The following is a 17,565-nucleotide window of genomic DNA, read 5'->3' on the forward strand; positions in this document are numbered from 1 at the left end:
ATTAGTGAGTAGAAACCTGCATATACAGACACGCACACACTTGCACATATGTATTCATATCTGTTTAGATACTTAGGTAGGTAGGTATGTGTATATATCTGTTTTTCAAGCACAGTGAGATGCTGTGGTCATTTTGATTAACTTACCTGATCTTGAGAGCGCGCCCCACCAAACACCCAAATACAAGCAAATTAAAAATACCTCTCTCAGAGCTCTCTGGGGAAATCCATTGGCACATTTTCATGGGTCAGTGAACAACCCAGCAGAGAACAGGGTGTCTGCAATAAATAAGTATGTGAAGAGAGTGACTTGTGAGACTTACTGCATAGGAAGGTGACAGTGACCTCAAGAAGGTATTAAATTTAAGTAGAGAGACCGCAACTCCTTGCTGTGCTTCCTTATTGTCTAGGAGCTCCTTTCAGAGGTCAAAGGCATGAAGAGGTCTTCTGATAAAATGTACTACAACACCTTCATTCTACACTACTTAAAGCAAGGTACATGAAGATGATGACATGGTTCAGGCACGTACGCTATGGCAAATTGTTAACACTCATACTTAATTAGTTGTCTCCTCTCATATTGACTTATTTAGAAGCAGGCAAACACTCAGAGTTTAGAATGACAAGGCATATTAAGTAAATTCAAAATGTCAACATAAGGATGTGCAGTTATCAGATCGTTTATATATGAAATAAACAGCTCAGCTCCATTCTTTAATAACATTTAATAATGTAGGGACTCATCATCAGAGAGTTACTAATGCTAATGAATTTAGTGAGCATTTAATTAGAGGGAGGCAGAATGCTTGTACAGAGAGATAAAATGGCTAGACGTAAGCTACCTAAGACATTGCTAACAGAAGCAACACAAGAACTGAGAAGTCAGGCAATTATGTGCAGTGCCGTAAACACACTGTGTTTCTTCTTGTTACAGTGAAGCACTGCAATATGAAACCTCTGAATTCCTGTAGGTCTCCAAAATAAGGGTCCAGGTTCAATATATAGGAGCCTCTCAATTTCACCCAACATACCTTTCGGATACACAGTAATTTTAACCATTTTTACTCCTGCATTGGACCACATACTCAGTGGATGTTTCAGAAATACTGTTTATTAAAATATAAATAATCCTAATACATACCTGAATCATACTATTCTCAGGAATAGGAGTAACAGTTTTAAATCCTCTTCTGAGTTGCTCCTAGTAAGAAGGCATGTATTTATCAAAGAGCACAGTCAAGTTAGCCTTTTTGGATTGGTATCTCCTTGTTTCTATCCCGCTGCCAACACACCTGCAAAGCAATTTGGAAAGCAACCAATTTTTTATCAGAAACAAGTTGAAAAAATACAAAATTTCTTCCCTCTAGCTTTGAAATGCAAACTTTTGTTGACTTTTGAGAACTGTTTGTGACTGCCTTTAGTACAACGCACCAATACCACTGCACTGGCTGTAAGTCAGACATAAGTGCTGCCAGCCTTACAACATTTTTATTTGTTCATGCAAAGGTCATAATGCTGCTGCATTTCTAAGAACTGTTGTGACAGCTGAACACACCAGCATATGGCTATACTCCTATTTTCTTGACTGCATTTTTTATCCCAAGGACGGAAGGGAGAAAGGACCTAGGTGATAGTTTTCTCCCGCTTTCAGAGGGCTGGACTACCTAAAAGCAGTTGGGAGTAAGGATTCTGTATTGGTTTTATGTTGTTTGAGATCAGATTACTTAAAATACCAGTGTGTAAACTACACACAAGACCGAGGATTATGTGACACCCAAGTTCAACATAACTTGCATTGCAGATATCTACAGTAGTATACATAACCCAGTCTGGCTGAAAAGTCTGGCTATCTGAAATTGAAGATAAAAAAGTAGCCCTTCTCATCTGCTCGTTCTATCACATCCAAGTCTAGAATACATTATCATTACGCTAACTATAGCACATGCTTCAGGCTAGCAGCCACATGCCTAACTGTCCATATTCCAAAAGATTAACCAATTTTATCCCCTGCTCACCTTCACGCAGTATTTGTCAAACTCGGTCTAAACTGATTATTTACTCATTCACAGCTATTCTATTTGGACAGTTTGTTGCCTACTGTTTCCATCTCCACACTCCTGTTTACTGTGAGAGAGCGTATTGCCTCTCTATGTCCCCACCAGTCCTCTGATCCTCATCCTCCAGGTGGGCAGCTTGTACTCATGCTGTTTAATTACATTCTCCTACTGACAAGATTTCTCTTGTGCACTGAAAGCTTCTTGTCCCAACGGCATACAACTCTAACGCAGATAGTTAGAACTGAATGAAATGTTGGTTGACACATTGGAATGCCGCAAAATTGAATTTTGACATGAAACAGCAGTAATGTTGCTTGAAGATAAAAACACTGACTGACAAATGTTAAAAAGATTCACTTACTAGCATTTTAAGAACTGTTTTGGATCAGCTCAACAAATACAAAAGGAAAAGATCACTTTTATTCCCTTTTAAATTCTGTCTTATACATGAAAATTCCCTTTTATACATGGAAATTCCTTTTTATACATGGAAACCCACATTCTTTAAAAAAAATGTTCTTGTATTTAATTTGCATGATGCATAGGTATAGAACAAGTTAGAAGAGCAGTACTGTGATCCAAAGGAGTAAGAGAAACAAAAAGCCAAACTGATGTGAATCACAGTGTCCTTAACAGTAACAAAGGTGGTGACAGTTATTAAAATGCTGTCAGAAAACGGTAGCCAAGTTACTCACTTCGTGGTACTGTCAAATTTGCATCACAAAAAGCAGACAGTTCACTACTGCCTTCATTATTCACTACGCATAATGCTGAAATTTTCTAAACTGCATATTTGACAATATACATGGCCACCAATTAAATCACCCCACTATTATTACAATAAAAACTAGAAGGAAGAATTAATGTAAATAATGGAGTCTCTTCCTGCTACTCTTCGAGATGTATCTTAAAAATGCTAACTAATATCATCAGATACTCGAGGATTCCCCGCCACGTCCTGGGTGTTCAGACAGAGAATACCAGCTCTGGATACTCCAGCTGGGCTAGTAGGTCTTAAATAGTGCACCTCAAATAACAGCCGCGTTGACGGAGTCAGAGGCACACGTTCATTGCTTTTAAGGGTCAGAACCTAGAAATCATCAGTAAATTATTTATCAAAAACAAGCTAAGATACACTAAGAAGGACATGACCAGGGCAAGCATAAATTTATTATAGACCCACAAAGGAGCAAGGATTATCTGCAACACCATGGACATACACTATTTATTGAACATCACTAAACAAACTTTATTCAAACATGGCTATGGTTTTTTACTCCAGAAACACACAGGAGGACAAATTCACAGTTTAATTCATTCAAAAGATGACTAACCTGCTTCACCAATGTGAGTTCTCCGGAAGGCTGCTAAGAGCAGAGGAGGCGAAGTCTCTCAATGTCAATGGGAATAAACAGAAAATGATTCAGAGCAGGAGCCTAAACTTAGATGCTCTGAAATGTCCTTCGGAAAAGCCACCTTCTGTTCATTAGCTAAAGGTAGGCTATGTGGCTAGCCCCAGACAGGCACCTTGCTGAGTAATCACAGACCCTGTCATTAGTTAAGCTTTCCTGTCTTAAGAACTTAAGCCTAAGAGAAGGGGCAAAACTACAGTCACCTTCCTAAGGTTACATTCAGATTTTAAATTTGGATTTCATTACATTACAGCATTTCAGACAGCCAACAAAATTGCTTTAGCTATATAATTAATAAGAAAGGATGAAGAAGTCTGAGTACTACTACTGGTTCTTAAACTGATTTGTTTAGATTTCTTAACACCAGCCTTCCTTACTATAGTGATGTGAGGACTTCACTCGTGGAATCCTAAATCTATTTTACTGACAGGCTTTCCAAATACCCGTTTCAATAATCTTACGATTGACATCTTGAATTACATCAACTCATACACTAGGAGGCACAATCACCCTTACAGTATACATAGGCTACTTTTAGCCTTTTTGTTGTATGAAATAGGCAAGACATAATGTGTTACTCAGATGTTAAAATATTACTCGGCAATGGGGAAAATCAAAGAATTTACAAGAATGGAAGAAAAAAGGAACACACACTGAAAAACTATCTCCAGAAAAATAAGAGGCAAGTGTGAAAACAGGTAGAGGGTAAGCCACCGTACTTGCTTCTCAGTTGCTCACCTTGTTATCATCCACAACAGTGTTGAGCAACCCAATTCACATAGGATCTATAACCCCATCAAAAACTAAGCTTTGTGGCTCCTTATGGGTAACATTAGCTTGCTCTCTCAGAAGAGATGACAGAAGACCTGCAAATTATATTTCAGTAGAATCCCATCACTTTAGTGCTTAAATAACAACACTGCACAGCAATTAAAACTTCAGAAGACTTAATGCATCACTGAAACAAGAAGCTTTCGTAGCGTCAAAACCATGTTTTTTAGCTTTGCTTGCTTATTATGTGGTTATTCAATGTAAAAATAAAAAATATTTCCAGTGAACACTTGATACAGCAAAATGACTGCATTTTATGTAATAAGGACCTATTTCTGTTTTGATTACAGGAGAATATGTCATTAGTCTTAATGATATGGGTGAGATATGGGACATTTCATGGATCTGGGGAGAAAATAACTTGCCCTTTGAGACAGCAGAATCAGTATCATTCGGGCTAGTACTTTTCTGTCTACTAGCATCCTGCCTTGCCTCCAGTCTTTCCATAACCACCAGTGCTCTGCACCCACATCTCATTGCACAAAACCACAGAAAAATGGAAGAATTTGGTCTCTAACACTTTCTCCAAATTCTGGCATTGTCCATTTCTGTTAGAGAACAATGTCTCCAGGAACACGTCCTAGTAAGAAGAACATGTCTGCTATCATTGCCATCTTTCCATTCTCAGGTTGCATGGTGTATAAAACTGAACAGTTCATCAGCTGTCAAAGCTTTTGCGTTAAGGTCATTCCAAACAGGCTTTTGTTTCGTGTTCATGTACGTGTGTTGCAGACCATTCAGCAGCTGAAGAGGAGGCACAGGCTGCATGTTAGTGACACAACTTTGATACAGTAGGAATCTTTGACTTTCTTCCTGAAGTGGGTCTCCGACTGCAAATCCCCACGCTCAGTCTACTGTTCACCTTCATCTACTCATGCCTCTGTACTAGTTTAGCACCAAATTTCCAATAAGCCTAAGTATAGGAAAGGAGAAGCCCATTCTGAAGCAGCTATACTCTGCAGTCAATTCTAATAGAAAGTGTTAAATGGGGAACAAAATCCATGCAGCTGCCAACATTTGGTAGCAGAAATGGGCAAGCATTATCTATTAGAAGTATTTGTCTAGTGTTTTGGCAATATATTCCTCTATTTCTGTCTAGAAGCCTAATTAAACCATCCTGCTTCTCCTTCCAGAACAGAGCATTACTTAGTCTATCTGTCAAATTGAATGCTCATTACCTGGTGCCATGATTAATCTTCCTTTGGGACATGCAAACACAACCTAAAACATAGAATTTTCTTGTAATATTTGAGCTTTGACATTGCACATCATGTGGCTGACTGGACAGCCTGAACATTGTGTTATTAGACTGCAGCGTAAGGCAAAGGCAACATGCAGAAGGTTTTCTGCAAGAACCATGGCTATTTCTTTACAATATAAGGTCAAAACCATGCTGTGTAGTTAGGCAGGTACCTTACTCTTTCCAGTCCTCATATTTCCAATGACAAACCCAGAGTGATGCACTGCCAGGAGCTCCTCCAACCTCAACAACCTACCGCACAGAGGGGATACACCGTAAGCGCCTTTCCTCTCCTGTTGTCCTTCTTATTACAGAGACAAAATTATTCACAAAAATTATCTCCCCCTCCACATTCCTATTCCCTTTAGCAGGAAAAAATGAACTTACATCTTCTTGGCAGATTTGCCTCAGCAGAGCTGATGCTGCATCAAGAAACATTGTTTGTCTCCCAGAAAATGGGAAGAGAATTGGCTTAAATTAATGAATGCAGTTATTTCAACAAGTGAGAACAAATCCTATTCTGCTAGACAGCCATACAATCCAGTAGGATTGTGCCAACCCAGGGATACAGAACAGTTACCACAATTTTGCCATTACTTTAGCAGAGTGAATATCACACTCAGAACAGTTGTGCAGCTATAATGTGGTAAAATACAAAATCAGTCCACTGAAGTAACACATTTCTTCTAAATAGTTTTGTGAGCCACAGAATGAAAATAGCCTGGCTGCTTATGGATTTCTGTCTTAGCAAAGAACATCCACATTGATTTGCTAAAGTCCAACAGGAACGAGTCCATGTTCCTCAGTGCTCATCTTCTGATTCACCCAGTTAGCAGGAATCAAAACACTCTATAGAAGGCTGATTGCAAAGTTCATAACACCCCAAGGTATAGCTTATTGTCTTCCACTCTTCCGTCAGGATAACAGAACAAGATGACAAGAGCAGGAAATCCTTTAAAAATCCTGAGATCAGTCACATTTAACCAGCTTGGTTACTTAGTTTCCAGCATACCCTAATAAATATATATATATACAGAGTGTGCTATTGCATACAGCAGATATGGATGTTCCTCGAAGGGGGGTGTGAATATACTTTTTTAGTAGTCCAAATAAGCACACTTTTTATTTGGTCCGTATACTAACCAGCGTTTCTAAGTTTCACCTTTTCACCCTGTCTGTAATTCAAACTAAAATTAGTGTTTAAATTTAGCTTATGGACAACTAATCCATATGAGAATACATAGATGCACATGCACATTTTTAATGTGTATAGCACAATGTGCATTATATTATACAGAAATACCAGAACAAACAAAAATCACACGCACATTCCAAACGCACGCTGCCTTATTTATATGTTTTTGCTCTCTTACTCTTCTTTCCTCCCTATAAATAATCACCAACAATTAATTTGCTACCGAGTGCAAATGCTTGGTACTGTAGGAAAACAAACATGTTTGTCAATGTAGACAGCTTTTTTGAACAGGATGCGTTTCATTATGGACATATTTATCATACTGAGGTGCATTACTGCCACGACAAAATGCCTTTGCAATACCGAGACTTTGAGGACACCTTATTAATACTGTAACATACTCAAAAATAACCTTCATGTCTAATATAACCCATTTGCAATTATTATGATTGAAACTCTTAAGGGGAGTAATTAAAGGCAATGTTTTTTTTACTTTGAGAATAAAGCTCTTGTTTATTGTAGACTCTTTAACCATCTGTTCACATTGCAGGTTCCTCTTCCTTGGAACATCCAGAGCTGGAAACAGGTTACGGATCAAGCCTGTGAAAATTGGGATATCATCTGTCATAATTTTAGGCAAACCGAAGTCTCTTAAGGCTCACATAAGCACCTGGGAAAGGATGGTAAACCACATATTGCAAGAGCATTAACTCCTTCTCTTTTTAGGATTCTGTTTTTATTCAAAGGCAAAACACCAGAAACAGTTCGTACTCTTAGATGCTTTTAAGTGCAGATTTTACCTGATCCTCAGGTCTGTTCTTGTCTCCTCGTTTCAGTGGGCCAGCAACTATCAAACTGACTTGATAGCACAAACCCCCCAGTCATAATGGTCCTGTGAAAACATTTTAACCAGTCATGTTAGCACAGGAAACAAAACTAAGTGTTAAAAAAAAAAGGGGTGTGTGTGTGAAATGTGTGTATCTATCTAATTTTTAGTATTCCATCACTTTGTTCCCTATTTTTAAATGGCAAAATTTGCACCACCAAGTATTACTGTATTCATTGCAACTGTACCTCCATGATGAAACAAGGCAAGCAAAAATTTGCTCCCAAACTTCTACTAATTTGACCTGATCCTAGCAATGCTTTTCTGTTTCCAAAAGAGAAGACTGGACAGACTATGAACATATTTTGCAACCAGCTCCACACCAAAATTAAAGGAATAGAGAAACAGATAGGTACTCAGCCTAGAGGAAAAACCTAGAAACTTTCGGTAAGTGAAGGGCATAGCAAAAGCCTGCATCTTCCCCTAAGCCCTGCCAGTAGGAAGGGAGATATCCAGTGCAGAAGGCACAACTTTTTCATCATACATAGGCTCTTCAATCCCTCTTCCTCCTTTTTCCAGGGCTGTGTAATATTCACCTCTTTCCCTCTCCTTCCTAGGTAACATCGAAGTAGAGAGAGAAGGGGTTTGAAACATTTTTGACATTTAAACAATTTGAACGACAGCACCTTGTATGATTGGAAGGAGTATCCCGACAGCCAATTTTGCAATGGCTGAAGGAGTCTAGCATGAAGTTACAGCTCTAAATTTAAGGCTACACCTGTGTTCTTGCAGCTCATGTAGATCCCAGATGGTTAATTTTGTTATAACCAGCAGTGGGACCAGCTACTAGAAGAGAAGCTGGGGAAATACGTGGATAATCAGCTCCTCTCTGACCTATGGGTGGATGCAGCCGTGAGTTACATGACCACCATCTCCTTATGTTAGCATGCATCACACCGTAGTGGTCTACAGTTTCCTTAGTGTGCACACACTACCCCTCCCGCAATTTCAAAACTTCCTCTGGGGTTGCAACTACCCTGCTGTCAGCACCCAAACTGGCTACCCATCAGGTAATGTCCGAGAACATTAGCTGCAACCACACCTATGACTTCAATATAAATACAGCCTAGTTCGTTATTATCGCCTAAATGAAACAGAACCAAAACCAAAAACCAACCAGCCAAAAAAATCCAATAGCAAACTCCCAACTTAATATACAATTTTTAAGAGTTGACAGAGGTCACTATCCCCTTCCATGATAGTGGCACTCTATAACTGTGAATCAAATGGACAAAATACATCCCAAAGAAGAAAAAAATAAAAAGACATTTATAACTTCAGAACAGTTCATCATCAGTAAGAAAAGCTGCCACCTTTTTCTGAGGTATGAAAGGTGTTGAGTATCTGCAATGAAGATGTGGCTCCATATTTTACAAATGGTACACCTGGGCAAAGATGTTAAATATAGAGTTGGTTAGGAAAATAGGAAATTTAGGAATATACTGGGCTGAATGAACTTTTGCTTAGATTTAGGTAAGCTTTTTTTCCTCCAATTTTTTGTTCGTTTGCTATCTGATGGGTTGTTAAAGAGCAAGCTATGCATCTTTACAGCCAGCTGCTTTGTGGATTGCCCAGTGTACAAGGACTTCAAGACATCCAGGCTATTTGCCATTGCATGACAGGACCAGAAGTCCCTTCCCTCACAGCATATGCACTGAAAGCCCTGACAACCCTGTTCTGAAGCAGTTTTTGTAGGCTATGATCCTACTGCCCCCAAAAGTGTATCAAAAGCCCTAAGAGCCCCAGCACTGGACCAATACTTTCAGAGCTCTCTGAAGAGAATTTAAGTCAAAGGGATTTAATTTCTCCCATTTCCATTAAAAGTAAAAAATATAAGATAAAAATAAAATAATAAACAAACAAGAACATTTTAGGTTTTGCTTCAAACATTATTACTATTATTAATATCGACATGGAAAGCAACAGTACAAGTGATTTTTCTGAATTCAGAGAATGACTCCAGGACAAAGTAGCCATTAGAGTTGAGGAAACCCTGTTCTAGTGAAGCAGACAATACCAATACCTTAAGATATATATGGTTCAGATTAATTATCTCTAGAAACATTGCAAGAATGCGTCAGGAAAACTTCAGGATATTTAGCGATAATTTCAAAATTATGCAGGCATGAAAATAAAGTTGCTTTTGCTTTCATAATGACCCTGCTAGCTAGAGTTTATGGCTTAAGGTTGAAGGGTTCTCCAAGTTCTTATTCCACTAATAAAACTGAACATTAAGAATGTCTCCTGAAAAATTATACAGTTGGAAATGAGTAAACAGCATACATACAGGGAAGAAATGGTAAACCTTCCAAGTTTTGTAAGTTGCAGATTTTTAAAATAACTATTCTGAATAGGAATTCTTCCTCGTATAATAATTGAATTATTTAGCAACGCTTTATTTCCATTTTTCAAACAACCCTCCATTGTATTTACTGGGAAAGCTTAAGCAAACATTTATGCAAATAGAATACATTATTTGTTATTCATAATAATTCCTGCTCTCCTTTAAGGTTTTCCTCCTCTCAAACAAATAGATACTACACAACAGCACGATGTAGTTCAGCCATCCCAGGTATGAAGCAGCGATATAAAATTATTTAATGCAAAATTAATGCATTACAGATGTCCCAAGATCAGAGGAAAGGGCACTTTCTTCTAAACTCATATCCGACAATTTAATAAGGGAGGACATCAGATTTAAAGTCTCTTCAAAATAAGACTATATACATAAAAAACCCGGTTACTATACAACATCCAGCTGCTCTTTTTCCAAGTGGGTATGTCCTAATTATCATGCCTCAAGCCCAGAAGCCCAAAGAGACCCTCACCTGCTTAGGAAGCAGCTCCCCGCAGGGATTGTACATGGTAATAAACTTCCTGGCTGACAGGCGTGCGTCAATAAACCCTTCAGCAACCAACATGATTTCAGAGATCAGTTCAACGTCAGGGCCAACCATAGCACAGAGCCTAAGGAAACAAACCAACCCCACAATCCAAATACACAGATTAGTATTTAAACATGGTAAGAATAAGTCACGTAAATCATCTGACTGATGTGTGCAAACATTTTTAAAAAGAGAGCTCAAGAGAGTCACAATTAAGAGTGTCAGTCAAAGCTAACAAGGACTTTACTTCAAACTAAAAGGAGCTAATTAGGCACTGTTGATTGTTCGTATTCGGTAATATGGCTGTACGCAAAGGAGGCAGCTGGGAAACGCAGGGCTTGCGACAGGTACTACCGAAACCCAGAGCGGGCACAGCCCGCCGCGGCGTCACCTGCCACCAGCGACTGGAGGACACTGCCAGCAGCTGTAGGGGCTCTGGAAGTCAAGTGCAACACCCTGCCACTGCCAAAAAAGACATCATTTTTAAAAGGACTTTGATTTTTGGAGGGCTTTAATGCTTTCATATGAAGTTATGGTTGCCTTTGGCGGTTTCACTGTTTGTTTCTTTTCAAAAATAACTTTTAGTTCCAACTTTTAGAGCAAAATCAGAGTAATATTAGTGGTGCAAGTGAGAAAAATCTCCAATTAAAAAGTAACACAAAGTAATAATGCAAAGGCTAAACAATTTCCTCATTAAAAATCACTACTGCAGTTACATAGTAACAGAGAAGAGAACTTCAATTTAGTGTTCAGGTCAGCTACAAACCAGCAAATTTGGCCCTCAGTGGACTTTTCTTACTACTGACAAATACAAAGATTTCTTTTGCTCTCCATTCATATTTAAATATGACAAAACTAAGACCAGTGGTTTAGTTCAGCAGCATATTTCTGACAGAAATCAGTAACATATAGTCTAGAAAAAGAGTAAGCACCCCTCTGTTAAACAATGTTTAACTAAGCTATTCCCTAAAAAGCACTTCTTCCCAAGCCCAAACGAGGGCTGATATATGCATTGCAGTCCATTACAAAAAATTATATGCTATTCTACCTACCATAACCAGCACCCTTCTTGCAAATACAATAATAGCTTGCACAAGAAATATAAGGCTAGTAGTATTTAACACATCTTCTCTCCCTTACAAGATTTTATTAGGTGACAAATATATGAGGAATTAATGCTTTAACAGTTACCTCCCACCTTTCCTGTGCCTTGCACAATAGATGAGAGCTATTACAGACATCAGCTACAGGGCAGAATTCCCAAGTGCCAAATGCAGCAGTTCAAACTTTAGTTCCAAAGGCTTTTTATTTCATTTGACAACCAAGTAAAGGTAACACTTCAGCTCTCTGTAGCAAGTACAGTTTGAAAATTTTAAACTAATAAAAGCAAAGAGAACCATAATAAAAAGCACAGCAAAGAAAAACATAATTGACTTGGTATTTCAGTAGAAATATTATTAACATTGTTTCATATCCCCTACTCTGTTCATCCCGAATGAAAAACATTCCAAAGAATGAACAACAACAGTAATCATATACATTTTCCATCCTCTGGTTGTCCACTGAGAGATGAAACACTTGGTAGCAACAGGGAGTGATCCCTCCTGCTCTCTCGTCAAATACCACATGCGGCTGGCTGCGGAAGACCTGGCCACCAAGGCAGCCGACTGTCCGAACGCAGAAAGGGTGGCAGCCGCACCGCGCAGACACGGGCGGATGGGGTCCCCGTCACCTTGTCCTCCATGGTGCGAGGTTCTGAGCTGAGGGCCTGCCCAACATCGTCCCCTTGGCGCGCACCAATCCTGCTTTGCCTTGAAGGGACCTTAGGTGGCAGTTGGTCAGAAGGCTTGGTAAAGCAACAGCCAAGTTGTGAAATATCTAAAAAAAGCACTTGTGGGGAAGGGGGATGCATCTCTCAGGGTCTCCCTCCAATGTTTGCTAAGACCCAGCTACAGGGTCTTATTCAGTGAGAGTCTCTGCCAAGGCACCGGCATTGAAATCCTAGCCTCCTCCTCGTAAACAGATGTTACTTACTGCTTGTTACAAATGATTGTAATTTAGGCTCAAAGAACAAGAAAGCTAATTGCTGCTGCCGCCCAGTCCTGCCATCTGAAGCAGGATGTTTGGTTGGCAAGGGGATGAGCTCTGCCTGAGCAAACAGCTTCCTAGCTGTTTTATTTTTTTCAGCAGACTTTGTGTCTTTCTGCAGCGAAAGCGTGAAGGAGGATGGTGTCAGGAATTCCATGGCTAAAGCAGAAATAAAAAAATACACCAAAATCTTGATGTACCTTTTAATACAGAAGAAAGTAGTACCTGTGTTTCAACTTGCTCACAGAAGCAACAGTGATGCCCAGTTCTGCCCAAAGTTTCTATCTTTCAAATATCAGAGTTTTACCGCTCAGAGAAGCAGATCCCAGATAGCACGTCTATACTTGTGCCTCCCCAGACAGCCTGGCAATGCCTTGCAGCTTGCCCCACTGAACTTCAATACGTCGAGAAATGAAATCACAGAATCATTCTTTTCTCAAATCTTGATTAAATCAATGAGAAGTGTTAATGAAAGAGCAAGGATTTCAACAGACAACTCCTTTTTAAAGCAAGCCCTGCACCACTTAAGTCAAAGACCATTGCCACATAGTTTAAAGCGCAGCTCCAACATTTCATCAGAATAAACTGGCATCATTTTACTGGCCATCACACCGGAGCAACCACTTGTGGAACTAATTGACTCTCAGAAACACCATTTTGATATAAACTCACTGAGCGCAGCATGCAAAATATCAGATCTTTTAAATAAAAAACCTTCTTCCTTGAAACATTAGTGTTAAGATATAAAGCATAAATCTGTACTTTAAGAAAAAGATAATGGGTTGTCCTACAGTGTCCAAAAGCATATGCATTTGTTTGCTGTGCACTATACTTTTCACAGCTTCTCAATCACACATCCAATATCTTTCTAGGTAAGAGTATATGGCTTCATTTTCAACTGGTAGTTATGAAACATCTATGAACACACGCATACCTACACCTATGGAAGAATGTGATAGATATACACTTATACAGATGGTTATTTTACTAGGTTAAGCCAGCTATGAAGATTCCTATTTACCACAAAACAGCAAATATTCTTGCACATACTTAGGTTCATTCCGTGTGTTCACAGGTACCTCTAAAATTTTAAGTAAATTTAAAAAGAAAAGGCAAGTTATACATTTTCCCATGTCATTATGGTGTACAAGCAGGCACAACATGAATATTGATTTTTTATTTCCCCACAGAAATTCTGAAGCAAACACAAACTGCACTTCATTGCAAGCCAAGGCTATTATCATTAGGTGATGTACGTACTCTAAATGTAGGCTTGACATACTTGTATACTGTAAAAGTACACTATAGCATACTTGCCTGAACAGAGCTTTGAGGTTTCCAGGTAGTTCTGTCCAAGCTGCATATCCTGGGTTCATGGTAATCAATATTCCAAACGATGACTTCATTGTAATGTTTTCACCAAGGAATAAAAATCTGTTCTAACAAAGATACTGCTTGCAAACATTTTACAGTTGAATTAGATGTAAATACAAAACCAGCCATCATGCGTCAGGCGACAAAGTTGCATCTGGGCCTGGATCCCATCTCTCACAATGGCCAAAAGCAGATACCTAGGAAAGTTCATCAGAGCTGAGCAAACATAGGGGCATTTCCTTAGCAGGCACCACCTCACCAAGAGGTGACCACTCTTGGCCAACACCGAATTTGGAAAGAAAAGGCTGGACTGTAAGAGCAGCAAAGAATTCATCTGGCTGAAGTATATCTATAGGAGGAATTAACTTTTAAAACATGTAAAATAAATTAAGACTGATAGAGATGCGGTGGGTTTGAAAAGGCCAGGAGACAGCATCGAGTAAAGGATGCAGAGGAAGAAGATGGGACAGTGGAAAGACAAGGCCTGTCTCAAAACCACTGGGAAACACTGGAACCCCTGAGACTTTTTGCAAAGCTGAACTCCACCAAACTTCTCACCCATATGATGCAATGATTTCACATTGTGGGATTTGAACAGGACCAGAATTTCAACAGCAAAGTTTTAACTGGATTCCTGCAGGGCCAGTAGTTCACTCACATTTATTGCTACACTTTGAAGAGAGAGTTATTTTTAGGTAGTATATTACACAGGTGATTTAATCTTACCATCTACTCCCTCCCTGCATTTACATAGGGTTTCAGAGGAGCTCTGGAAGAAGGTTTTACTGGTTCAGTATTTACAGTCTGCAAAGAACAATAAAGAAGCCCTGCTAAAATACTCGCTTCTTGTTCCTAGTCACGTCATGGAAAGTCTTTACTTGTACTGCCATGACTGACAGAACTTCTACAGAGACGTGACTGAATTCATCAAAGCATCCCCAAGCTCCTGTCTCGACCAAACCCTTACAGATATTCTCTAAAGACTAAAATCAAAAGTGAAAAAATTAAGATCTTTTTCTTGAAAGCACCAATTTCCAATGTACTTCACATGAAAAAGAAATGAAACAACAATTTCCATACCACTTAGCAGAACATCTTACCTTGTAATTCAACTGGTCAGAACAGTTGAAGACGTACACCATCATACCAAAGGCACGGCCTAGATCTTTGGTGGTCTCTGTTTTACCTGCGTTGGCTAGTCCCGCAGCAGCAATGCTCATTGTTAGGTGGAGAGACTGGGCTAGAGTATGTTACACCTGGACCTAAGAACAGTGATTGTTAGCATTGCAAGGAACATCTGCAATATCGGAAGTTTCGTGGGGAATGTATTCTGAGTCCATTTTCTCATTATAATTTAAGTTTCACATTCATGTAAACTCATGATGTGGCACTACTTGGAAAATTCTTATTTTAGATAGAAAAACCAACCACATGAACATTTTTTAGCAAGAAGGAAAATCCTATCAGTGACCACACAAGACAGGAAACAGTAGGCTGCAGTTGATGCTTTTCCTATTTCAAAGACGTTAGCCCCAGATTTGTCCCCCTGAACTGAGGGTCATAAACACTAAGCCAGCCAGGATTGCTGGGTGCATCGTTCTGGTTCACCGATTTTGACAAGAAATTCCATTCTGGAGCCAAAACATTTCCATAAAAAAAGCTTCGTTGTACGTGGTGTTAAAAAAGTACCGGTTTGGCCTTTAACACGTGAAAAACAAAATTCTTTTGCTGAAAACTCTTGATTAACCTTGGTATAGATTAGCTCATATTCTTCTTCAAACTAGACACTGAATATATACATTAAGTTATGCAAGAATAATTTCAGTTATTTTAAAAGTAATGGACATTAAGATCATACCATGACTTAAGTATGCACACCTACCTGCACACACATGCTCAAAGCTATTGCATCTTAATAACCTTATAAAATACATATGAGGTGTGAAAGAACACTGAACTTCTAAGAAACATTTAACTTTTTATTCACCAAAACAGATAAAGCACACACTGTTATTAATAACAGTCATCACCTGTCAGTCAAAGGTGTCATAACTAGCCAAGGGGTATTTCCCGAGTACTCATGAAAGTACTGAAACCGAGCGTCAGTGTTGGCAAAACAGTGTTTCTGGGCATCATCCCATCTATGGCACAGCTGTGACAGCCAAGCAACGGCTCGGGAACCGGTGATCTAAAAAGCCATTGCAAAACTACTATGCTAGGTAGGAACTATTCAGATGAAAGAAATGTGACCCATCACAAAGCTACAGCTGTCATCAGTAGGTCTCACACCTCATTCCTAGCCACTTATGAATAATAACTACTACAACCAGTAATAAAGGATTAGACGCACCTCGAGGCATTTGTGCTTTTATACAGCTGCAAGTGTAATGTAAGATCTTTTAATAGAGCTATTAGAGCAGAACACATTGCCACTTCCTAAGCCAAGACCTCTCCTTACAAACAATGCAGTCTTTGCATGGGAGCAGACATTACTTTGACCAGACTGAGTTTCATTTTACTCCTCAAGCCTTGTTTCTTCTTGTCTTAATGCCATCTTAGAAACCCATTTTATTTCTTAGGCTTGGGAGGTCAAAAGGAAAATGAGAATCCTTTCCCATTTCAATCCCCATCCAGTGAAAAATTTTGTGCATTCAAACCAGCAACATGTGCCAGACACCTTAGTTTTACCTGAACAAATTACATACAGAGTGGGCGCTTTGGTTTAAATAAACTCTCAATGTTGTAACTGTATGCACATAAAAAGACCCACCACAGGATAGGACTGCCTTTCTCTAGATGCACAATATGCCTCTAAAAGGAAAGCAAAACACACTGTGAACAACTGAAGGCAGGATAAGTAAAGACACTCGGAGAAAAATCCTCAGAATGCCCAAGGATTGCCTGCACTCAGTTTTGTGATCTGAAATTTAAAGGAAATACCTTGTTGCTCACAGAAAACATACTAGAAGTTTGAAAGGTTCTTAGAAGTCAGGTAAAAGATGACACCTGACTTTTTTTTCAGGTAGCTTTTAAATTCAGAAGGCAGTAGCCCATAATAATGCAGGCACGGCACACAGCTCTGAAGCAGGCTGTCTTCATGATTATACCTACCCCACCTCTACTGTCCCGGTGTCCACATGCAGGTCCAGACCCAAACTTGACTTAAGCACTACTAATTCCTTTCAAAACCACTAAAACCATGCATGTAAAATACAGCTGATCCAAACATATACCTTCTGAGCTACAAGGCTTGCTACTACACCTCTAGCGTGAACATCTGTGGTGCAAGTGGTCATGATTTTCTGTCGATCACCCAAGGAAAGCTCTCCATGCAGCACAGTAATCAGAGCATTTAGCTGAGTGACCTGAAAACATTTAGGTAATCCTCTAAGACCAGATGGATCCCAGTACCATCTACCTTTATTGCTGCTAGAAATCAGTTCTGCCTACAATATAAATTAAATCACCATGAAGACTAGCTTGTATGTACAAATTTACTGATACTAAACAAGAGATGCCAGAATAAATCCTGGTTTAAACAGACATTTTTGAGTCATCTGCAAAACAATGACAATCCATATGAACACAAATACTGAAG

The 17,565-nt window shown here is 39.2% G+C and overlaps 1 protein-coding gene across 1 annotated transcript in view; it reads right to left on the reverse strand.

Annotated features, from left to right (window-relative positions):
- Nucleotides 1–17,332, reverse strand: part of DNAH11 (dynein, axonemal, heavy chain 11) — a gene marked incomplete at its 5' end in the record, with an annotated part of 110,610 nt that extends 93,278 nt beyond the window's left edge. The window contains 15 exon segments of the mRNA XM_010294342.1: nt 147–278; nt 1,141–1,271; nt 2,978–3,146; nt 4,207–4,334; nt 4,911–5,043; nt 5,713–5,789; nt 7,227–7,404; nt 7,535–7,590; nt 7,593–7,626; nt 10,449–10,587; nt 13,911–14,032; nt 14,807–14,950; nt 15,068–15,207; nt 15,972–16,155; nt 17,201–17,332. Coding sequence (XP_010292644.1) covers nt 147–278; nt 1,141–1,271; nt 2,978–3,146; nt 4,207–4,334; nt 4,911–5,043; nt 5,713–5,789; nt 7,227–7,404; nt 7,535–7,590; nt 7,593–7,626; nt 10,449–10,587; nt 13,911–14,032; nt 14,807–14,950; nt 15,068–15,207; nt 15,972–16,155; nt 17,201–17,332 — 1,899 coding nt within the window.
- Between the last annotated feature and the right edge of the window lie 233 nt (nt 17,333–17,565).

Source organism: Phaethon lepturus, unplaced genomic scaffold (assembly GCF_000687285.1).
Source record: "Phaethon lepturus isolate BGI_N335 unplaced genomic scaffold, ASM68728v1 scaffold6249, whole genome shotgun sequence".
In the NCBI taxonomy this organism is placed as follows: domain Eukaryota; kingdom Metazoa; phylum Chordata; class Aves; order Phaethontiformes; family Phaethontidae; genus Phaethon; species Phaethon lepturus.